The sequence below is a fragment of the Nansenia antarctica genome (assembly GCF_963989245.1).
Source record: "Nansenia antarctica genome assembly, chromosome: 1".
In the NCBI taxonomy this organism is placed as follows: Eukaryota; Metazoa; Chordata; class Actinopteri; order Argentiniformes; family Microstomatidae; genus Nansenia; species Nansenia antarctica.
In genome coordinates, this window is record NC_137674.1 from 99,688,734 (window position 1) to 99,707,971 (window position 19,238).

The 19,238-nt window shown below is 48.8% G+C and overlaps 1 protein-coding gene across 1 annotated transcript; it reads left to right on the plus strand.

Annotated features, from left to right (window-relative positions):
- Positions 1-14,443: 14,443 nt before the first annotated feature.
- On the plus strand, positions 14,444-17,555 carry henmt1 (HEN methyltransferase 1; the record flags this gene model as incomplete). The annotated part of the gene is made up of 7 exons (XM_080528364.1): positions 14,444-14,533; positions 15,028-15,140; positions 15,257-15,391; positions 15,890-16,072; positions 16,367-16,550; positions 16,962-17,172; positions 17,242-17,555. 7 exons carry the CDS (start codon positions 14,444-14,446, stop codon positions 17,553-17,555), a joined length of 1,230 nt encoding a protein of 409 aa, XP_080384490.1.
- Positions 17,556-19,238: the final 1,683 nt, after the last annotated feature.

The following is a 19,238-nucleotide window of genomic DNA, read 5'->3' on the forward strand; positions in this document are numbered from 1 at the left end:
TTCTAGGCATGACGGCGTACTACCTCCGTTTCCTGCCACAGTACTCGGCCACAACCACACCGCTGCGGAAGCTGTTGAAGCATGACGAGCCCTGGCTCTGGACGTCTGCCTGCTCAGACGCCGTACGCCTCCTGAAGGCCCAACTCACCTCACCACCGGTCCTGGCGCATTTCGACCTGGCCAGCCCCACTCTTGTCACGTGCGACGCCTCTGCCACAGCCATTGGTGCGGTGATGTCCCAGCTGCAAGGGGGGGTGGAGAGACCGATCGCCTTCGCCTCCCGTGCTCTCAGCCCCACGGAACAGAAGTACTCGGTGGGGGAGCGGGAGGCCCTAGCATGCCTCTGGGCATGTGAGCGCTGGCACATGTACCTCTATGGACGGCTATTCACACTGAGGACAGACCACCAGGCCCTCATCACCCTCCTGGCCACGTCTGGCACCGGTCACAAGCCACTCCGCCTCCACCGCTGGGCCGACCGCCTGCAACAGTACAACTATCGGCTACAGTTCACGCCAGGACGAGACAACGTGGTAGCCGACTTGCTATCACGCGCAATCCCCAGCCCACCCACAGCCCCAACCTTGACCCCCGGACTGGACCAGGCTGAGCATGACCTCGTCCAGCTCCTCCACACACCCCTTCAGGAGACGGTGTCGCTGAAGGAGCTCCGGGATGCCTCAGCCGATGACCCCACCCTCTCTACACTCTCAACCTACATCACGCAGGGGTGGCCGGTAAGAGTACCTGACGAGCTACTCACTTACTCCAGGATCAGGGAGGAGTTGTCGGTTTGGAATGACACCTGTGTCGCTCGCGGGTTCTGCACTGTGGTCCCAGGTGTCCTTCGGGCGCGTATCCTTGCTATGGCGCACGAGGGTCACCTGGGCATAGTCAGGCTCAAACAGCGCTGTCGTGAGGTTGTGTGGTGGCCAGGCATCGACAGGGAACTCGAAACCCTGGTCAAGGATTGCACTGCCTGTCTCCTTAGTGGTAAGACCAGGGCTCCAGCTCCACCCCCGCCCATGCAGCCGTTGGACTGGCCATCTCAACCCTGGGAGCACCTGCAACTGGATATCTGCGGCGAGCTGCATGGGGTACCACATCACCAGCGTTTTCTCGTTGTGACCTACGACCTCCACTCTAAGTGGCCAGAGGTGACACCTGTGGGCTCGGTCACAGCAAAGGTGCTGATCGGCATTCTCGACGCTCTGTTTGCGCGTTGGGGCCTGCCCAAGAGGATCACGACTGACAACGGTCCTCAAATGGTTTCCCATGAACTGTCCTCCTATCTAGTGGGTAAAGGGATCCACCACATCCGCACAGCGTTCTACCACCCTGCTGCGAACGGGGGGGTGGAACGGCTGAACCAAACACTGAAGAATGGCATCAGGGCCCACCTGGCACAAGGGTGCACGCTCACCACCAGCCTCCTCCAGACGCTGTTGCATTATCGGGCCACGCGACACGCCACTACAGGAGTCTCCCCAGCCTCCCTCATGCTGGGGCGGGAGCTCCAGCTGCCTCTCGATAGGCTCCGCCCTACACTAGCTCAGCTCCCGGTCCATCCAGTTCAAGCCACAGTCACCAAACACCAGCGCTTGATGAAGGATCGTTTCGACAGGGCCAGACGTGCTAGGCCACCTGTCATCGCTGTGTCGGACTGGGTCAGGATCCGACGACCTCATCGGGACAACAAACTCCAGTCGTTTTGGTCTGACCCTGTCCAGGTCAGCAAACAGCTTGGCCCGGCCTCGTTTAGGCTCGCCGACGGCACTCGCTGGCATGCTACCCGCCTGCGTAAGGTGCAGCCTCCCCCTGGCCCAGCGCTGAGTGTGGCCTCTTCCACAGTCTTGCCAGCCGCACGGTTGGATGAAGCAGCAACCCCGGCCTACCAGGCTCAGCCCCAAGGCGTGGAGCCGCCACCAGTGGCTGTGGCTGCACCAGAGCCACGTCTGGTTCGAGCACGCAACAGGCCCGAGCACTTGCGTGATTACATGACTGAGTATCACACCTAGGTTGTGTGAGGGGGGGGGAAATGTTACGTCTGTGTTTACGACAGTTTGGGCTTTACGACATGTGCCGTATTACGTTTTGTGTGACACGTGTGTTTGATTAAATGGAGTTGCAAGCTCCGACTACAAGCTCTGAGTTCGACTCCGTTATTGAACATAACATTGAGTACAGCTAGAAGTGCAGCTAGAAGGCAGAAGCCTAGCCCTGTTCTGAGCCAGTGCCAGAGTCCTATATAACCACCCTCATTACTTTATATTAAACTCAGGGTTCCCACGGGTCCTTGAAATCCTTGAAAGTTTGTGAATGAAAAAAAAAAAATCAAGGTCTTAAAAGTTTTTGAAAATAGACATGGGTCATTGAAAGTGCTTGAATTCCCCCCCCCCCCCCCCTCTCTCTCTCTCTCTCTCTCTCTCTAAAAAAGAAATAAATATATATATTCAAAAATGTTTTACTTAGCTCGTCAACTAGTAAATAAGTCTCTGTATTGCTTAACTTTACACATAGGGTTAGGGGAAGTCAAGAGACCATCTAGTGTTCACACATTCAAGCCTCTCTTTTTAATTGTTGTCTGTGAGCGGATAGTTCCTATTATATAAATTCTCATCTAGATCTTTCTCAAACTATGCCGTGTTGGGTCCTTGAATTTGAGGGAATTGAGTCTTGAAAGTCCTTGAAAGGTGTTTGAATTTGATGTTTCAGAAGGTGTGGGAACCCTGTAAACCAAATGTTTAATATAACAAATGGAAGTTGACCGTGTCATCATATAAGCAACTCACGCAACATGATCGTGTTCTTCAGAGCCTCAATTTGGGAGCCTCACACCGAACCCCTCTCTGTCCCTCTCCGCAGTGCCCTGTGTCCCCGAGGACGTAGTGGCGGTGATGGACTGCTCCGACAACACAGCCGAGCTGTCCTGGAACCGCAGCCAGGGGGCGCTCTCTTACAGAGCATTTGCTCAGAGCACACAAGGCGCCTTCTCGGCCTGTAATACCACCGTCCCACGGTGCACCCTGGCCAACCTCACCTGCGGAGTGCCGTACGTCGTTCAGGTGGTGGCGGTGGACGAGACGTGCTCCAGCCTGCCCAGCCAAGGAGAACAGTTCATGACAGGTAACACACACACACCTGGTACACCACTGCACACTACACCACCCAGACAGGTAACACACACACACCTGGTACACCACTGCACACTACACCACCCAGACAGGTAACACACACACACCTGGTACACCACTGCACACTACACCACCCAGACAGGTAACACACACACACCTGGTACACCACTGCACACTACACCACCTAGACAGGTAACATACACACCTGGTACTGGTCACTCTAAATCACTATTTACTAGATCATTGTTTGCTAGACCACTATTTACTAGATCAGTATTCACTAGATCAGTGTTCACTAGGTCAGTGTTCGACTGTTCGCCCTAGATCCATGTTGACCTGTCCTCCTCACCCACTCTCTCTGCCCCGCAGTCCCCTGTACCCCAGAGATAGAGGTGGTCCGCCTGGATTGCTGGACAGACTCCGCCCTGCTGGAGTGGTCCTACGTTGACGGGGCCGTGACCTACACCGCCATGGCCCATTCAGGAGACGGGAACGAGTCCGTGTGCCACACCAACCACACCAACTGTGAGCTGATGGAGCTGGCCTGCGGACAGACCTACACCGTCAGCATGGTGGCTTCAGACGGCCAGTGTGACAGCCCTCAGAGCGCCAGCGTGGAAGTGGCATCAGGTCGGTCGGCGCATGATACCAACGTAGCGGAGGTGGTTGGGGAATCACGCTCTTGGGATGAGGTAGCCCTGCCTGAGACATGGGAACTCAAGTGTGTAGCTCTCTGAGCTTGAGGATGTTCTCATGGTCTCATGGTAGAGGCTTGGGTCTTCCACAGACATCAGAATAAGGTTGACGTTAGAGACAGAGGACAGTTATCATGGTAGATATGATGTATTGAATATAAGCACTGGCAACTTCTTATGCATTCCATATATCATGGTACTGTATGCCTCTGAAAGAAACCTTCTACAGTCTGACTCACTTCAACTCATCATAGACACGTTAGAATACAGTTAGCAGTGGCTATGGATTTCATTCAACCTCTCCCCCCCCCCTCTCCTGCAACCTCTCATCCCCCTCTCTCTCTCTCCCCCATCTCTCTCTGGCACCCTCTCATCCCCCACTCTCTCTCTCTCTCTTCTCCCACTCTCTCTCCCCTGCAACCTCTCCCCTCCCCTCTCCCAGTCCCCTGTGTCCCTGAGGCTGTTGTGACCCAGCTGGACTGTTCTGATAACTCTGCCCATGTGGAGTGGGACAGCGCCTCTGGGGCAGACCACTACGTCGTGCAGGCTCTGGGCGTGCAGGGTCACGTGACCGGCTGTAACACGGAGGAACTCGTGTGCGACGTGTCCGACCTCCTGTGCGGCTACACCTACAACGTCAGCGTGATCGCCGTCAGCGACCAGTGCAACATGTCCGAGAGCGTCATGACACAGCTGCACACAGGTGAGCCCCGCCAGGCCCCGCCCTGGGGTGACCATGCTACCTGTTGGAAAAATGTTATATCTTTGCACTCTATCAAATTTCAGGACCCTCCTTTCATGACTTTTCCTAGATATGTGTGTGTGTGTGTGTGTGTGTGAGTAATAACCCCCCCCCCTACCCCTCCTTTCTCTCTCAGTGCCCTGTGTACCTAACCAGGTGGAGGCGTCCGTCGACTGCGAGTCGGGCACCGTGACCGTCGCCTGGGAGCCGAGCCATGGCGCCGCCTCCTACACGGCTGTCGCCCAGGGCAACGCCGGCTACGCGTCGTCGTGCAACACCAGCGGCACGGTGTGCGAGTTCAGCGACCTGCTGTGCGGCCTCTCGTACAGCATCACCCTCAGCGCCTCCGATGGTGTGTGTTCCAGCGCAGGCAGCAGCGCCGTGCAGATGGACACAGGTAGGTGGCTACGCACACAGGCTAGTTTAACTGACGGGGGAGACCAGCATCCCAGTGACAGCCAGACTAGGTCAAAACCTAAAACTGACCCTTTTAAAGTTTTTATCTTTTATATGGAGCAGCCCCACTACATATTTTTCAGTGTTATTGGATAGAGACAGTAAGAGGAGATGGCCTATCAGCAGGGCATGGGCCGGATTTGAACCCATGCCGACGTGGGCATATGTGGGCACTATAGGCTATGGTTCTAGACCACTGGACCACCCCAGGCCACCCTAACCTTAATCAAACCGCTAACCAATTTGTATCCAATTAGGAGATTCAACATCACTTTGCTGGTCCTTGGGTTTTCCACAACTGGACCCAGTATTGCCAGTGCCCACCATTCCCCTCTAAGTATATGTGTGTGTGTGTGTGTGTGTGTGTGTGTGTGTCTGCAGTGCCCTGTGAGCCCCAGAATGTCAGTGCCAAGATGGAGTGCAGCAGTGACACAGGGCTGGTGTCATGGGAACAGGGAGAGGGTGTGTCCTCCTACGTGGTGCGTGCGGTCGGCCCCGACGGCCACAGGACCCATTGTAACAGCACCGACGGCGGCTGCCAGCTACCCAGCATGCACTGTGGCCAACTCTACAACCTCACGGTCACCGCACAGGACGGGAGGTGTGACAACAGCGACGCCTACCTCACCCTGCAGTCTGGTAGGCGCCTCTCTGCCACTTCGCAACAACCGCAGAACTCCCTGTGTGTCCCCAACAGAGCACGTTACAACATATAAGCAGACATTAAATGTCCTTATGTTCTCTGTCTCTTTCTATCTCTCTCCTCCCTCTGTCTCTCTCTCTCTCCTCCCTCTGTCTCTCTATCTCTCCTCCCTCTGTCTCTCTATCTCTCCTCCCTCTGTATCTCTCTCCTCCTTCTGTCCCTTTCTGTCTCTCCTCCATCTATCTCTGTCCTCCCTCTGTTTGTCTCACTCTCATCCCTCTGTCTCTCTCGTTCCTCTGTCCCTCTCTCTCTCTCTCTCCTCCCTCTCTCTCTATCCCTCTCATCCCTCTTTCTCTCTCGTTCCTCTGTCCCTCTCTCTCTCTCTCTCCTCCCTCTCTCTCTATCCCTCTCATCCCTCTGTCTCTCTCGTTCCTCTGTCCCTCTCTCTCTCTCTCTCCTCCCTCTCTCTCTATCCCTCTCATCCCTCTGTCTCTCTCGTTCCTCTGTCCCTCTCTCTCTCTCTCTCTCCTCCCTCTCTCTCTATCCCTCTCATCCCTCTGTCTCTCTCGTTCCTCTGTCCCTCTCTCTCTCTCTTTCCTCCCTCTCTCTCCATCCTTCTCATCCCTCTGTCTCTCTCTCTCAGTCCCCTGTGACCCTACCAACGTCCAGGCGTCGCTGCAGTGCCAGTCTAACTCGGCGGCGGTGACATGGGAGCGTGCCAGTGGGGCGGGGTCCTACCAGGCCGTCGGTGTGTCCAACAGGCTCCACACGGTGCCCTGTAACAACAGCCTCACCCACTGTGACCTGGACGGGCTGCGCTGCGGCCAGACCTACAACGTGTCTGTGTTTGCCCACGATGACGCCTGCAGCAGTGTGGAGAGTGACAGGGCCTATGTCAGATCAGGTGAGGGGAGAGAGAGGATTAGATTAGATTCAACCTTTTTGTCATTGCACAGAGTACAATAATTTTGTTGTTGTTGTTGTTGCTCTAGGCACAGAGCCATAGTCAGCGCCCCTGGAGCAATTAGGGGGTTATGTGCCTTGCTCAAGGGCACAACGGCAGTGGTAGGCACCCTTAGATATGATGCCAGCAACCCTCTAGTCACCAGCTCACATGCAGCTCCCTCCTGAGGCGGGATCAAAACAGCGGCTTTCTGATTGTTAGCCGGCCTCTCTGACCTCTATGCTACCTGTAGCCCTGAGAGAGGATTACCCCCTAGATAAGACACACAGCAGGGGAGGCTGGTGGAGGTAATAATAATAATAATAATAATAATAATAATACATTTTATTTATAAAAGCACTTTACATAAGAAATCTCAAAGTGCTACAATTAAAAACAGGAAGATAAAACAATAAACATTTGCAATTAAAAGGCAAAAAAAAAAGGCTCTATTAAAAAGGTGGGTTTTAAGGCCTCGTTTAAAAGCATCCACAGACTGTGGTGCCCTTAGGTGGTCAGGGAGAGCATTCCACAGCCTGGGAGCAGCCGAGCAGAAGGCCCGATCTCCCATGGTGCGGAGCTTGGTCCAGGGGGTCTTGAGGAGGTTGGTGGCAGTAGAACGGAGGGTGCGTGAGGAGGTCTGAGGGGTATGGAGGAGTTCCTTGAGGTAGGGGGGGGCAGTTCCATGGACGCACTGGTGGGTAGAAATCAGAGGAGAGATCTCTCAAACACGTGTTTGTTTGATAACATTCCTCATTCCATCCCATGCATTACAATGACTCCTTCCTCCTGTTTCTACCTCCACCAGCCCCCACTGACACACAGACAAGAGATCAGAGATTACTACTACACATGTTACTTCTTGCCCTGCCTGTGACTTGAATATATTTGTCTAGTTGTATGTCTTCCATGCGGGAGACCCTGGTTCAGATCCTGCTTCGATCACACAAGCAGTCTGCATGGTGCTGCTATCTGCACAGTGTTGTACTGTTTTGAAGGGCACAGTGCAGTGGTATATTAAAGTGTCGCCAATGAGCTTCAAATATTATATATATATATATATATATATTTATATTCAAATATAAAAAATGTCCATATACTGTAGCTTCCTGGTTAAACGTTCTGATTCACTCAGTATAGATTTTTTTGTTGAACTAACAACCATTTGCCTGGCAAAATGATTAGGGGTTGGCCAATACAAAATGGACGCCTTCATTAACGTCTTCACTCTTCTTTAAAGAACACTCAGCATAGTGGAATGACTAACCATGGTGTCTCTCTCTCTCTCTCTCTCTCTCTCTCTCTCAGCCCCCTGCCCACCGGAGAACGTCAGAGTAGACGTTCAGTGTGGTGCGGCCTCCATGGCGGTCACATGGTCAGCCAACCCCGACGCCGACTCCTTCCACGTGGTGGCGATGACCAGCGGGCCGCCCGACCTATCATGTGACACCGTGGGAACGGAATGCGCCATGGAGAACCTGCCGTGTGGACACGCCTACGTCGTGACCGTGGCGTCCGTCAGAGACGGCTGTACGAGCGAGTACAGCACCGCCGTGCACGCGTCCTCAGGTAGGAATACATATAGAACATCCATAGCAGGGGAGGCTGGTGGAGGTAGAAATCGTTAAAGTCATCATCTATAATATTAAGATAGGGATGAGTGATTCCTCATTTGCGGACGTTCTCTCTCCTCCCCCAGCCCCGTGTGTGCCCCAGAACTTTGACGGCCATTTGGACTGCGTGACCAACTCAGCGTGGATGGAGTGGGAGCTGACGGCCGGGGCCGACACCTACACAGTGTTGGCTACCGAGGTCGGAGGAGATCGCAACGGCACCTGCACGACCTCCACTACCACCTGCGAAGTGCAAGACCTGACCTGTGCCACCGTCTACACCTTCAGCGTGACGGCTGCCAACACACACTGCCAGAGCGAGCCCAGCAACACCACCCAGATAGAGACAGGTGCCCACCACCACCACCCCCACCTCCTCCCCCTACTGTCCTCTGACTCGACGTACCGGTTAGATGCCAAGTGGGACGACCCTCCCCTTAACCCTAACCGCAGTCTTAACCAAAACCCTTACTGAACCATAACCGCTTACTTAACATCAGAGTTGAGGCCGTCCCAAGCATCCCGGTCAGCATTTACCCAGCCATAGCCCTGTGTCTCTCTGTGCTCTGATTGGGTCCTAGCTGTGACTATCGCCGTGTCCTAGCTCTGACGTCGTCACTCATGTGACTGACATGTCGTGTCTGTTCTGCCACCCAGGTCCCTGTGCCCTGTCGACCATCACCGCGGTGACGGACTGCCACAGCAGCACCATGCTGGTTAGCTGGGAGCTAATGGAAGACGCTCCGCTCTACCTGGTCACTGCAGAGGCGCACGACCGCGATACCATTTCCTGTAACAGTTCGTCCAATTTCTGCGAGCTCGGGGGCGTGCGCTGTGGCATGCGGTACACCGTCATCGTCGCCGCCTCGTCTGACAAGTGCAGCAGCCTGAGGAGTCCGCCGCTCCACGTCAACACAGGTAACCCTCTAACCCACACTACAGAACCCAGCTGAGTTGAGCCAAACTGAGCTACACTGGGCTGGCCTGTTTCTAAGAGTATAGTTTGGGTTGGCCCGGTCGTGTGACGAGTACCGCTTTATAAACGTGTTCTTCCTGTACCACCCTCTTAACCTTTTGACCTCTGTCCTCTTCTAGCCCCCTGTACCCCTGAGGATGTGATGGTGGAGGCGGTGTGCGGGGTAGAAGGGGCCGTGGTGTCCTGGAATCACTCCATGACGGCCCAGTCCTACCTGCTCACTGTCAGCGGCCGTGATGGTGACGTCCGCACCGGCAACACCTCCTTCAACAACTACACCCTGGCCGACCTGCACTGCGGTCAGCCCTACGTCTTCAGCTTGACCGCCAGCGCTGACGTCTGCACCAGCCCTGCCAGCCCCAATGTCACCTTTAGCACAGGTACAGAACATCTAGATAAACGGTTTCAATATTCACAACGGTATTCTCTTATATCAAACCGATACACAGGAGGATTCAAAACACAGTCAAACAAAGTTGACTAAATGTTCCCTTTGCTGTGCGTTCCCTATGAATGTCATGAGTAACATTGTGTCTTCCTCTCCCATCCATCTCTCCCTCCCTCCCTCCCCTCCCCTCCCTCCCAGTGCCCTGTGACCCCTCTGGGGTGTCTGTTGACTACCAGTGTGAGACTAACTCCGCCATGCTGTCGTGGGAGGTCAGCGAAGGCTCCGTGGAGTACCGCGGCTGTGCCCAGGCCGAGGACGGGGACATGCTGTGCTGTGACAGCATGGACACATTCTGCACCGTCGAGGGCCTGCAGTGTGGTGCCATGTACAACTACTCAGTTCAGGCCTCTGATGGAGTCTGCAACAGCTCCGCCGGCGAGCCCCTGCTTGAGGGAGCAGGTAACCCCTCTGTCCTGTAGCGAGCCGAGTACAGTCGTTAGTGAATTGCGTCAAAGCACCTGATAGGGCAATTTATGAAAACTTGTTTTTAACAACACAGCTAATTTTATGTGCTAACAGACAGTACAAGCTTAACTTATCTCAGTGCCAGGTGCAATAGTAGCCTATCATGGAGGCTTATTTAGTGATGTATGACAGTAAGTATGACATGGCTTGATATACATATAATAATATAATGTCATCCCTGTCCATCTAGCCCCCTGTCCCCCTGACATGGTGAAGCTCCACTTGAGACGTATTGGCCAGACCCAGACAGCTCTCGTGACCTGGAGCCCCGTCAGACTCTGCCCTGACATCGAGTACCTGGTCACGGTGACCGGCCGCATTCTGGATGACCCAATGGCCCTGATGGAGGTCTCCTCCTATTGGTCAGAAAGGACATACTTTGATGTGGTACTGCCCTGTGGCACCTCCTATAGTCTGACCGTCCGCTCCAGAAACTTTGCGGGTGAAAGCGAACCCTCCACTGCTGTGACTGGAACCACAGGTAACTAAGACGGAAGCTAGGGAGGCTCCATGGGAGAAATTGAATATGGAGTTACCATGGCAATGCTACAGTATTAAATAGTTGAAGCAGGATACAGTGCCGAAAATCCATTCTGTCTGTTACCCCTTCCAAAATGTCCTTTGACCGAGGAAAGATCGTTTTTGGCTGGGAAAGCGAAAAAAACTCCCATGATGCAGCACAAGGAGTTTAATCCTGATAATTTAGATTTATAATACATCATAAATATGCCCTGGGGCCAGGGAGGAGCATCTACCGTATGTGGGGCTGTGGGGAACTGATGTCTGTTTCAGGAACTGACATCACTAAACTCTCCCCATGTCCATTCCAGCCCCCTGCCCACCTAAGGACGTCGGGTACTTGGGTGACAACAGCTCTGTCTTGGTCTCCTGGGAGGAGTCCGTGTACGCCACAGAGTACACCGTCTACCAAGGGATCTTCTTATTTCCCATTCCGGTGTGCAGCACCACGGAACTCTTCTGCCAGCTGACTGACGTAGATCCAAGTGACCTTGAGGTTACCGCCAGCAATGCAGGCGGAGAAAGTCTCCCCACCCAGGCCATTGAAGGTGAGATTGGAAGAGGGGAAGGGAGGGATAATACAGCATAAGACTGTAGATATTGATGGTAACTTAACTTCAAGCTAACAATAAAAACTTCTGTCTATAATCATCTTACAGGTCCGCCGTTATCAAATCGAAGCAAAAGAAGTTTGCAGGACACTGAAATGATTGCTGCTTTACATTCGGAGAGTAAGTACACTTTATAGGCTATTGTCCCATAACTTAATTATCCAAATTAATTAATTATCTAATTATTCTAATGATTCAGAATTATTTGTAAGACAAGAGAAGAGAACGCCATAGCTCCGGCCTTTCCACGAACCTGCTTGAACACTTTGCTCAAGCAGCGCTGAAAAATGCGAAGAAAAAAAGAAAGAAAAGAAAACAGCACTAAAAATACTTTTGGTTCGTTAAGAGACTATGGCGGCCCGCCACAGTCTTGTCTATGTATGGGAAACAATAGGGTCTATTCATACAAACAAGGTCAACTTCAAGCTAATAAAAACTTCTGTCTATAATCATCTTACTAGCTCCAGTATCAAATCGAAGCAGAAGAAGTTTGCTGGAGACTGAAATTATTGCCGATTTACATCCAGAGAGTAAGTACACTTTATAGGCTACGCTCCCATAACATAACCTTATTCTTTATGGGTTATTACACAAAACCATTGGCAACACAGGGGGACATAGTGTCCCCACCGAAGACACCAATGGTGAGATTGGAAGAGGGGGAGGAGGAGTGGAGGAAGACAGACATTGGTGTCGTCGGTGGGGACACAGTTCAACTGCATTACCTGTTTTGAACAAAGTGGGTCTATTTAAACAAACAAGGTCAACTTCAAGCTAACAATAAAAACTTCTGTCTATAATCATCTCGCCAGGTCCTGTATCAAATCGAAGCAGAAGAAGTTTTCAGGACACTGAAATGATTGCCGACATATTAGAGAGTAAGTACACATTATAGGCTATTGCCCCATAACATGTGTTATGGGTTAGGCTATTCTCCAAAACAGTGGTTCCCAATATCACTAACATTCCTTTACCATCTTCCAGGAAAGCTGTCAGCTCCAACAGGGCTTGTGGTCACGGTAACAGGCACTTCCCTGTATGTGAGGTGGGAACGAGTGACGGGCGCCCGCGATTACACCCTCATCGTCAAGGAGGACAAACCCTATACCCAAAACTATCGGCCCCACAAAAAAATCCTGTTCGTTGAAGACTTGTCCTCCACGGTGAACGACCTCAATCCCTCCACCAAATACTGCGTCATCCTGAAAGCAAACGAGGACATTTGGACCGAGAGCTCCTTCTCCAAACCCATGTGTGTCACCACTGGTGTCCCCACTGGTGTCCGTGTTCCACCGCCACCTAAACGGATATTGCGATTGCCAGGGAAACCGTGGTAGGGGTTAAAAGAATCAGTGGCTTCTTCTTGTCGCAGTGAAAACAGCCAAGCTTCAGGGAGAGAGAGAGAGGGAGAGGGAGAGAGAGAAAAAGGCTCTCCAACTAAGCCAACTAAGGCTAAGGGACAGTGAATGGTTGCTGTTTCATTACTAAAGCTTAAATTAAATGATAGACAATCACAACAATGTCTTTATCACATAGATACTAAAGTTATGGTTTTCAGAAAAGAAAGCCAAAATGTTATTGTTATTAGGTTATGTTATTATACTGTACATCGAAGATAAGTTTGATCAAATCTGACGATATATTTTGATTGAAATGCATACACATCTTTGAGTCACTGTTAGAACCAGGTTTCTTTTTTCTTTTTTTGTGGTCGGTAACATAGCAACATGTCTTTATAATGTGTAGTTCTTTGAAAAGGTATTGCTCAAATTGTTTTCTATTTATCGTGAATGGTAATATTTTTTAAATGGGCGAACAAATAAGACTTTTCTGTAACCACTACATGCATTTTAGTCTTCTGTTGATTGTTATAATCAAATTATGTACACATAAGTATAGGTAGATATAGAACAAATAAATTGGTAATTTATCAAGCAATATTTTTGTAACTATACAGTATATGTTCTATCTGATGTACTATATATATGTCTTCTAATTTTGTGAACACTTTACATTAGCTCTTTTATTTTTATTTTTTATCAACGCCAGTAATGAAGGAATAAAAGTATTTGAATATTTAAATAGTTATTTCTCTGTAAAGAGTTGGTTGAGTAAACACCTGGGTCATCTTTCTCTCAACAGCTTATTATTGCGTGGTTTATTAGTTTTCTTTATACAGAATTACACTGAACAAAAATACAAATGCAACACTTTTATTTTCGCCCCAATTTTTCACAAGTTGAAATTAAAGACCTAACTTTTCTATGTACACAAAAGGTCTATTTCTCTGATAAGTGCTCACTAACACAGATTTAAACAAATTTGTGAACACAATTGGAGAAATGGCCTTTTGTGTACATAGAAAAAGTCTTAGGTCTTTGATTTCAACAAATATTGGTGCAAAACTTTTTTTTTTTCAGTGTAACTGACATCAGTGAAACTAGGGATCTGGATGTGGGAAGCAGTTTGTACTCAAACATTTCTACAAACATTTTCAACCTCTTGAGGATGTGGAGGCTAGTGAAGGTAGAACTTGGAGGTCAGGTGTGTTTGATACCATTCCTGATTGTCCGTCCTCTGAATGTAGGCTATACCTACACCACTTGAGGATGTCCTATGTCCTTGGCCTAGTGGTAATTGATTGTGTTTTTCATGTGGGAAATCTAACCCCTCCTGCCACAATGGGCCCATTGAAGGCTATCGGAAGCCCAGCCTACAGATGCCCCGGTGCAACAGACAACAGTTGAAATGTCAGGAGAGAGACACTCACCACTACTGTACAGTTACTACATCACAGGTTAACATTGAGTTGGCTTTTAATTACTTAAAATATGGAGAGCACATTGAATATAATCGAAAACAAAAAGTGAACAATATTATTTAGCCAAACATTCCTGGTAGAAGACTAGACTGAATAACGTTTCTGGTAGGTTCGTTCTACACTTCGGCAGACACTTCGAAAGTTTCTCACGACGAAGAGGCCAAGACCAGAATGGCGCAAATGAGGTGACATTTTGGCGCAAATGAGGTGACGTTTTGGCGCAAATGAAGTGACGTTTTGGCGCAAATGAAGTGACGTTTTGGCGCAAATGAAGTGACGTTTTGGCGCAAATGTTTCTGCATCATCCATTAAGGGGGAGTCGAGGAAACGATGACACAGTTTCTTGATTTAAAACAAAATCAGACCGCAGTTTAGCCATGACGACGAACCCGATGTTTGAACCTCCCCTGTACATTCAGAGATATCAATTCGTCATCGACTTCGTCAAGAAGAATAAACCCAAAAAGGTATGCAAAGACAAACAGTTTAAATGCATTTATATGAGAGCCGAATAAAGGTCATTTCAATGTACCCGTTTGTTTGGCTAAGCTAGGAGCTGCAAACATCTCAGGTCGGCAGACACTCCGTCTACCTTTCTCTCTGACTAGCTCGGTACATGGAAGTTGTAGCTTGCTTACATTGCGTTCCAACACACTACGTGACGTTAGAATTATACGGTTCTATCTCCATTTTTGTCAAAATTGAGTTTTTTACATAATCTGATTAGGTGTTTATTAATGCCTGTGTGGTGTTATTTTTAAAATGTTGAAATTTTTGAGTTAGTAATTCATCAAATACAAAAGTTCCATCTCACAGAACATAATGGAATGTAAAAACTTTGACGCTCAATATCTCTGAACTACCCTAAACGGAGATAGAACCTTATCATTCTAAGCTCACGAGTTCTTACCTCTGTACTCCGCATTTGAGCTTTAAATGTCTCTGCTCATCTTCTCCCTAGGTGGTAGACCTGGGATGCAACGACTGCTTTCTACTGAGGAAGCTGAAGTTCCACCGTGAGATTGAACTTCTAGCCGGGGTGGACATCGACAGCGCAGTTCTGAGGGCCAACATGTGCGTTTGAAAATGCTTGTACTGTTATTATTGATTTATTTTAGGTAGGCTGCTGACATGCACGTGCTTTCTGATACAGATAGTGTTGGTGACATGTTCAGTATTGTGACATACAGGTACGCATTGGCACCGCTTCCAACTGCCTACCTGCAGCCAGATGAGGAGCCCTTGACCATCGAGGTGTACCAGGGCTCAGTCACGGAGAGGGACGCCCGCACCAAAGGCTTCGATCTGGTGACAAGTATTGAGCTGTAAGTGACTTGTCTGTAAGCAGTGATTGAATACATTAACAAGGGGAACCCTGCCGCAAATTAAATGGGGGGCGGCTGTGGCTCAGGAGGTAGAACCAGCTTCTAATGATCGCAGGTTCGGCGGTTAGATCCCCGATCGGCCACGTGTCGAGGTGTCCTTGGGCAAGACACTGAACCCCAAATTGCTCCCAATGAGCCGCCATTGGTGTGTGAATGTGTGTGTGTGAATGAGAGGCCATTGTAAAGCGCTTTGGAATAATGATATAAGTGCAGTACATAAATGCTTAAATTAAAGTATTTTACTGTAACACAAACAACAAGTTCACTCCAGTGAGTCCCCCCACCCCCACCCATGTCCACTCTATATAACACTATGATAAGTGATTGAATTGACATAGCCTGCTGCAATGTGACCATATCATCACACGTCCTTATATCAAAATGTATTAAATAAGTTGAGCTAACCAGACACATCAATGTCTCTCTGTCCCCTGGAAGTATTGAGCACCTCCAGTTGGAGGATGTGGCCAGGTTCTCTGAGGTGGTGTTTGGCTACATGGTCCCAGCGGCAGTCATCGTTAGCACCCCAAACGCTGACTACAACCCACTGCTCCCCGGGCTGACGGGGTTCAGACACTACGACCACAAGTTTGAGTGGACCAGAACCGAGTTTCAGGCCTGGTACAATATGTTAACATTAACTATGCAGTGGTAGAGATATAACTTCTTTTTTTTTCTCCAAAATGTATGTATATATTTCTCGCTAATTTCTATTTATTGAGCACGTGGTACAGTAAGTGTATACTATGCAGTGTTAAGGGAAATATATATGCTACTTTACATCCTTTGATTAAATGATATCTCTGTTGGACATTATTTCATCCTAAGATTGACATCTTTATCTCTTATTTGTGTATAAGAATAAAGTGTAGCCTACATGATATGTTTCTCTTTTATGGAACTTCTCCTCCTCAGGGCTCTGCAGGTGTGCAGAGAGTTTGGCTACGTGGTGGAGTTCACAGGTGTGGGAGAAGCGCCAGGACACCAGCAGGAGAGTGTGGGCTTCTGCTCTCAGATCGGGGTGTTCCACAGAGACGGAACAGCAGACGGGGCCTGTCTGGAAAGTGATGGCACAGACGAGGCCTTTCCATACAAATTGGTACGAGTAGGCAGAGCAGTGATCCTCAACCGTGGTCCTGGAGAGCTGCAGTACTGCAGGGTCTTGTCCTCCTAGCTCAGCACTGATTCAGCTAAACAAAAGTCTTGGTGATCAGTTGATTAGTTCATTGATCTAGTGTGATACACTGCAATGCACTCGGGCTGGGACAAATACCTGGACCTACTGCGGCTCTCTGGGACCAGGACTGAGTATCTCTGATCTATAGGCAGGCACGGCTGTTGAGTCTTGACTTTTAGCCTCTATCTAGACTCCTGTTCTGGTCTTATCAGCCTATGAAATCAGTTCCTTTGTCACATTCTTTTCATACATTTCAGAAATGAAAGATTACTGAGTAAAAAAAAAAACCTCTCCGTTCCCATTGTTGTTGTCTTTCCCTCCCCTACACACCAGCTGTACGAAGTGGTGTACCCCAGCTTGCGTGACAACAACATCCGACAGAGGACCGTGGTGAACGAGGTCCTGTACTGGGCGGAGCATCTGAGGATAATGTCGCTGGAGGAGACAACTGGAGGGGAGGAAGAAAGAAGAGAATGGCAGGAGGAGACAGCTGGAGAGGAGGAAAAAGCCTCCACGGACAGACAAACAGGAGGAGAGGAGGAAGGTAGAGGTGTCAAGAAGGAGGAGACAGTTGAAGTGAAGGGAGAGGGGGATGAGGGAGACAGGAGGACAGACAGAGGACAGGAGGAGCTCTACAGACAAGGCCGATCCGTGTGTGTTCCTCTGACCAGGTTGTGGTCCTGTTGCCCCAAGGTGCAGGCTTTGAGTGGGACGCTCCAGCACCTCAGAGACACCCTCCTGGAGGATCCCAGGATCAGTCTCACCACAGACGGCACAGCTGTGGTGCTGGTAGACGAGGAGGAGGAGGAGGATGAAGACTCAAATTGGGACTATGCAAATTGGGATAGCAATAAACCAGCATGCTCAGCGACAGGTCTGTCCTTGGTTGGTACCGTGGAGAGAGAGGACTGGGAGGCAGAACTTTGATTACTTTTGACCCGTTTAATAAAAGAACTGTGTGAGTTCTATGATGATGAACAAATTAAAATTAAAATTAAAATTAATTATGATCTGGTGTTGTACATTTTGAATGTGAGCGTTAATTTTTATTTTAATCTAGCACTGGAACTGCTGTAAAGTGGGGTAAGACATCAGATAAGAGTCTGACCAACCCCCTCTAGAACATATTCCCAATACAATCTTTTCAAGTGGGAATGTGAAGTTTCAATACTCTGGCATTGACAGAACACACACACACACACTTGACCTTTTGAAATGAACTTTATTCAACAGTGCAAGGTACACATTTAAAGCATACTGTACACGTAAGGAAGCAAACGCTGGTCAAAAACACATCTGCTTCTGAGAACACTGGACACTGTCAGACAGTCAAGAACAACGGCACGTTACATGAGGATACAGGTTACAGGTCCTTACACACAGCTTCATAGAAGAGAGAAAGCAACCATGTTTGTTACAACATGTTAGGTACCGAGATGGCAACATGAACTTACCCGTCTAGCACAGGTACACAACATGTGATCTTATCAACGAAAAACCAGTCAACCGTTTCATATGTTCAGAAGGGGTTTTGGAATTACAACATTTGGCGGCAAATGATAATATACTATACACCAAGATCCTTGGTGAAGGATTCAATACTCTCTGATTACCATGTTCTAGTTCTCTGATGAGTCTATATACTGTACATGAGCTCTTTAAGTTTTGATGAAGCAGGAGGTCTTGCAGGTAAGTGATGGCACAACATCAATGAATTACACACGACAGTTCCCTTACAGACAGACATGTAAAAAAAATATCTAGCTTAACAGAGTTTAGATGGTTCTGATGTGATAATGTCATGGAATGGAAGTGTTGGAAGTCAGTCCTTGTCCATAGACTCATGTCAGATTTAGTCATTTGGGTGAACTATCCCTTGTAAGTTGCGTCTGCATCTATTAAACTTGCTGAAAAGATACAAAAAAACATGCAAGCATACCCACAGACAGACACATACTGTATGCAGACCAAAACACTTGATTATTTCACAGTTATAACACCATACATTGATGACAATTGTGCAGAAATCAGCATTAAGGTACAGTATAACTACGAGGTATTTAGAGGACCTCTGGTATGGCTTGAGACAAGAGATACTGAGATGATGCAATAAATGCATGTGGTAATATTCCGTATTTTCTGAATACTCTTATTTCCATTTAGTGAGTGATAAACAAGATTCATCTTTACAACATCATATACTGTATAGTTTTTTAAACGTCATAACGTCGACAACCAACGTCGATAACTGTACACATTTATTAATATGCACATTATATGACTGACAGGGCAGGCCCAATTACAGATTACAGACAATGGAGTGAAGAGCCATCGGCCCCCTCTAATGTTACAGGTTGCAATTTATCAAAAAAGGCATATCATAATCACATCAGATATGCTACAGAGAACCTACGGACCACATAGACTAGTTCTTTGGAGTTCTTTTACTATAGTTGACAAAAGAAAATCTTTTAAATGGCAGTGGATGTCTTAACAACTCCTTCACATCTTTGATATGAAGCTACCTACCCATGTCAGGTTGGCATAACATCGTCAATGTTTTATACTTCTGATATCATATTATTCTGCTTAACCGTCCAGTACCATGGT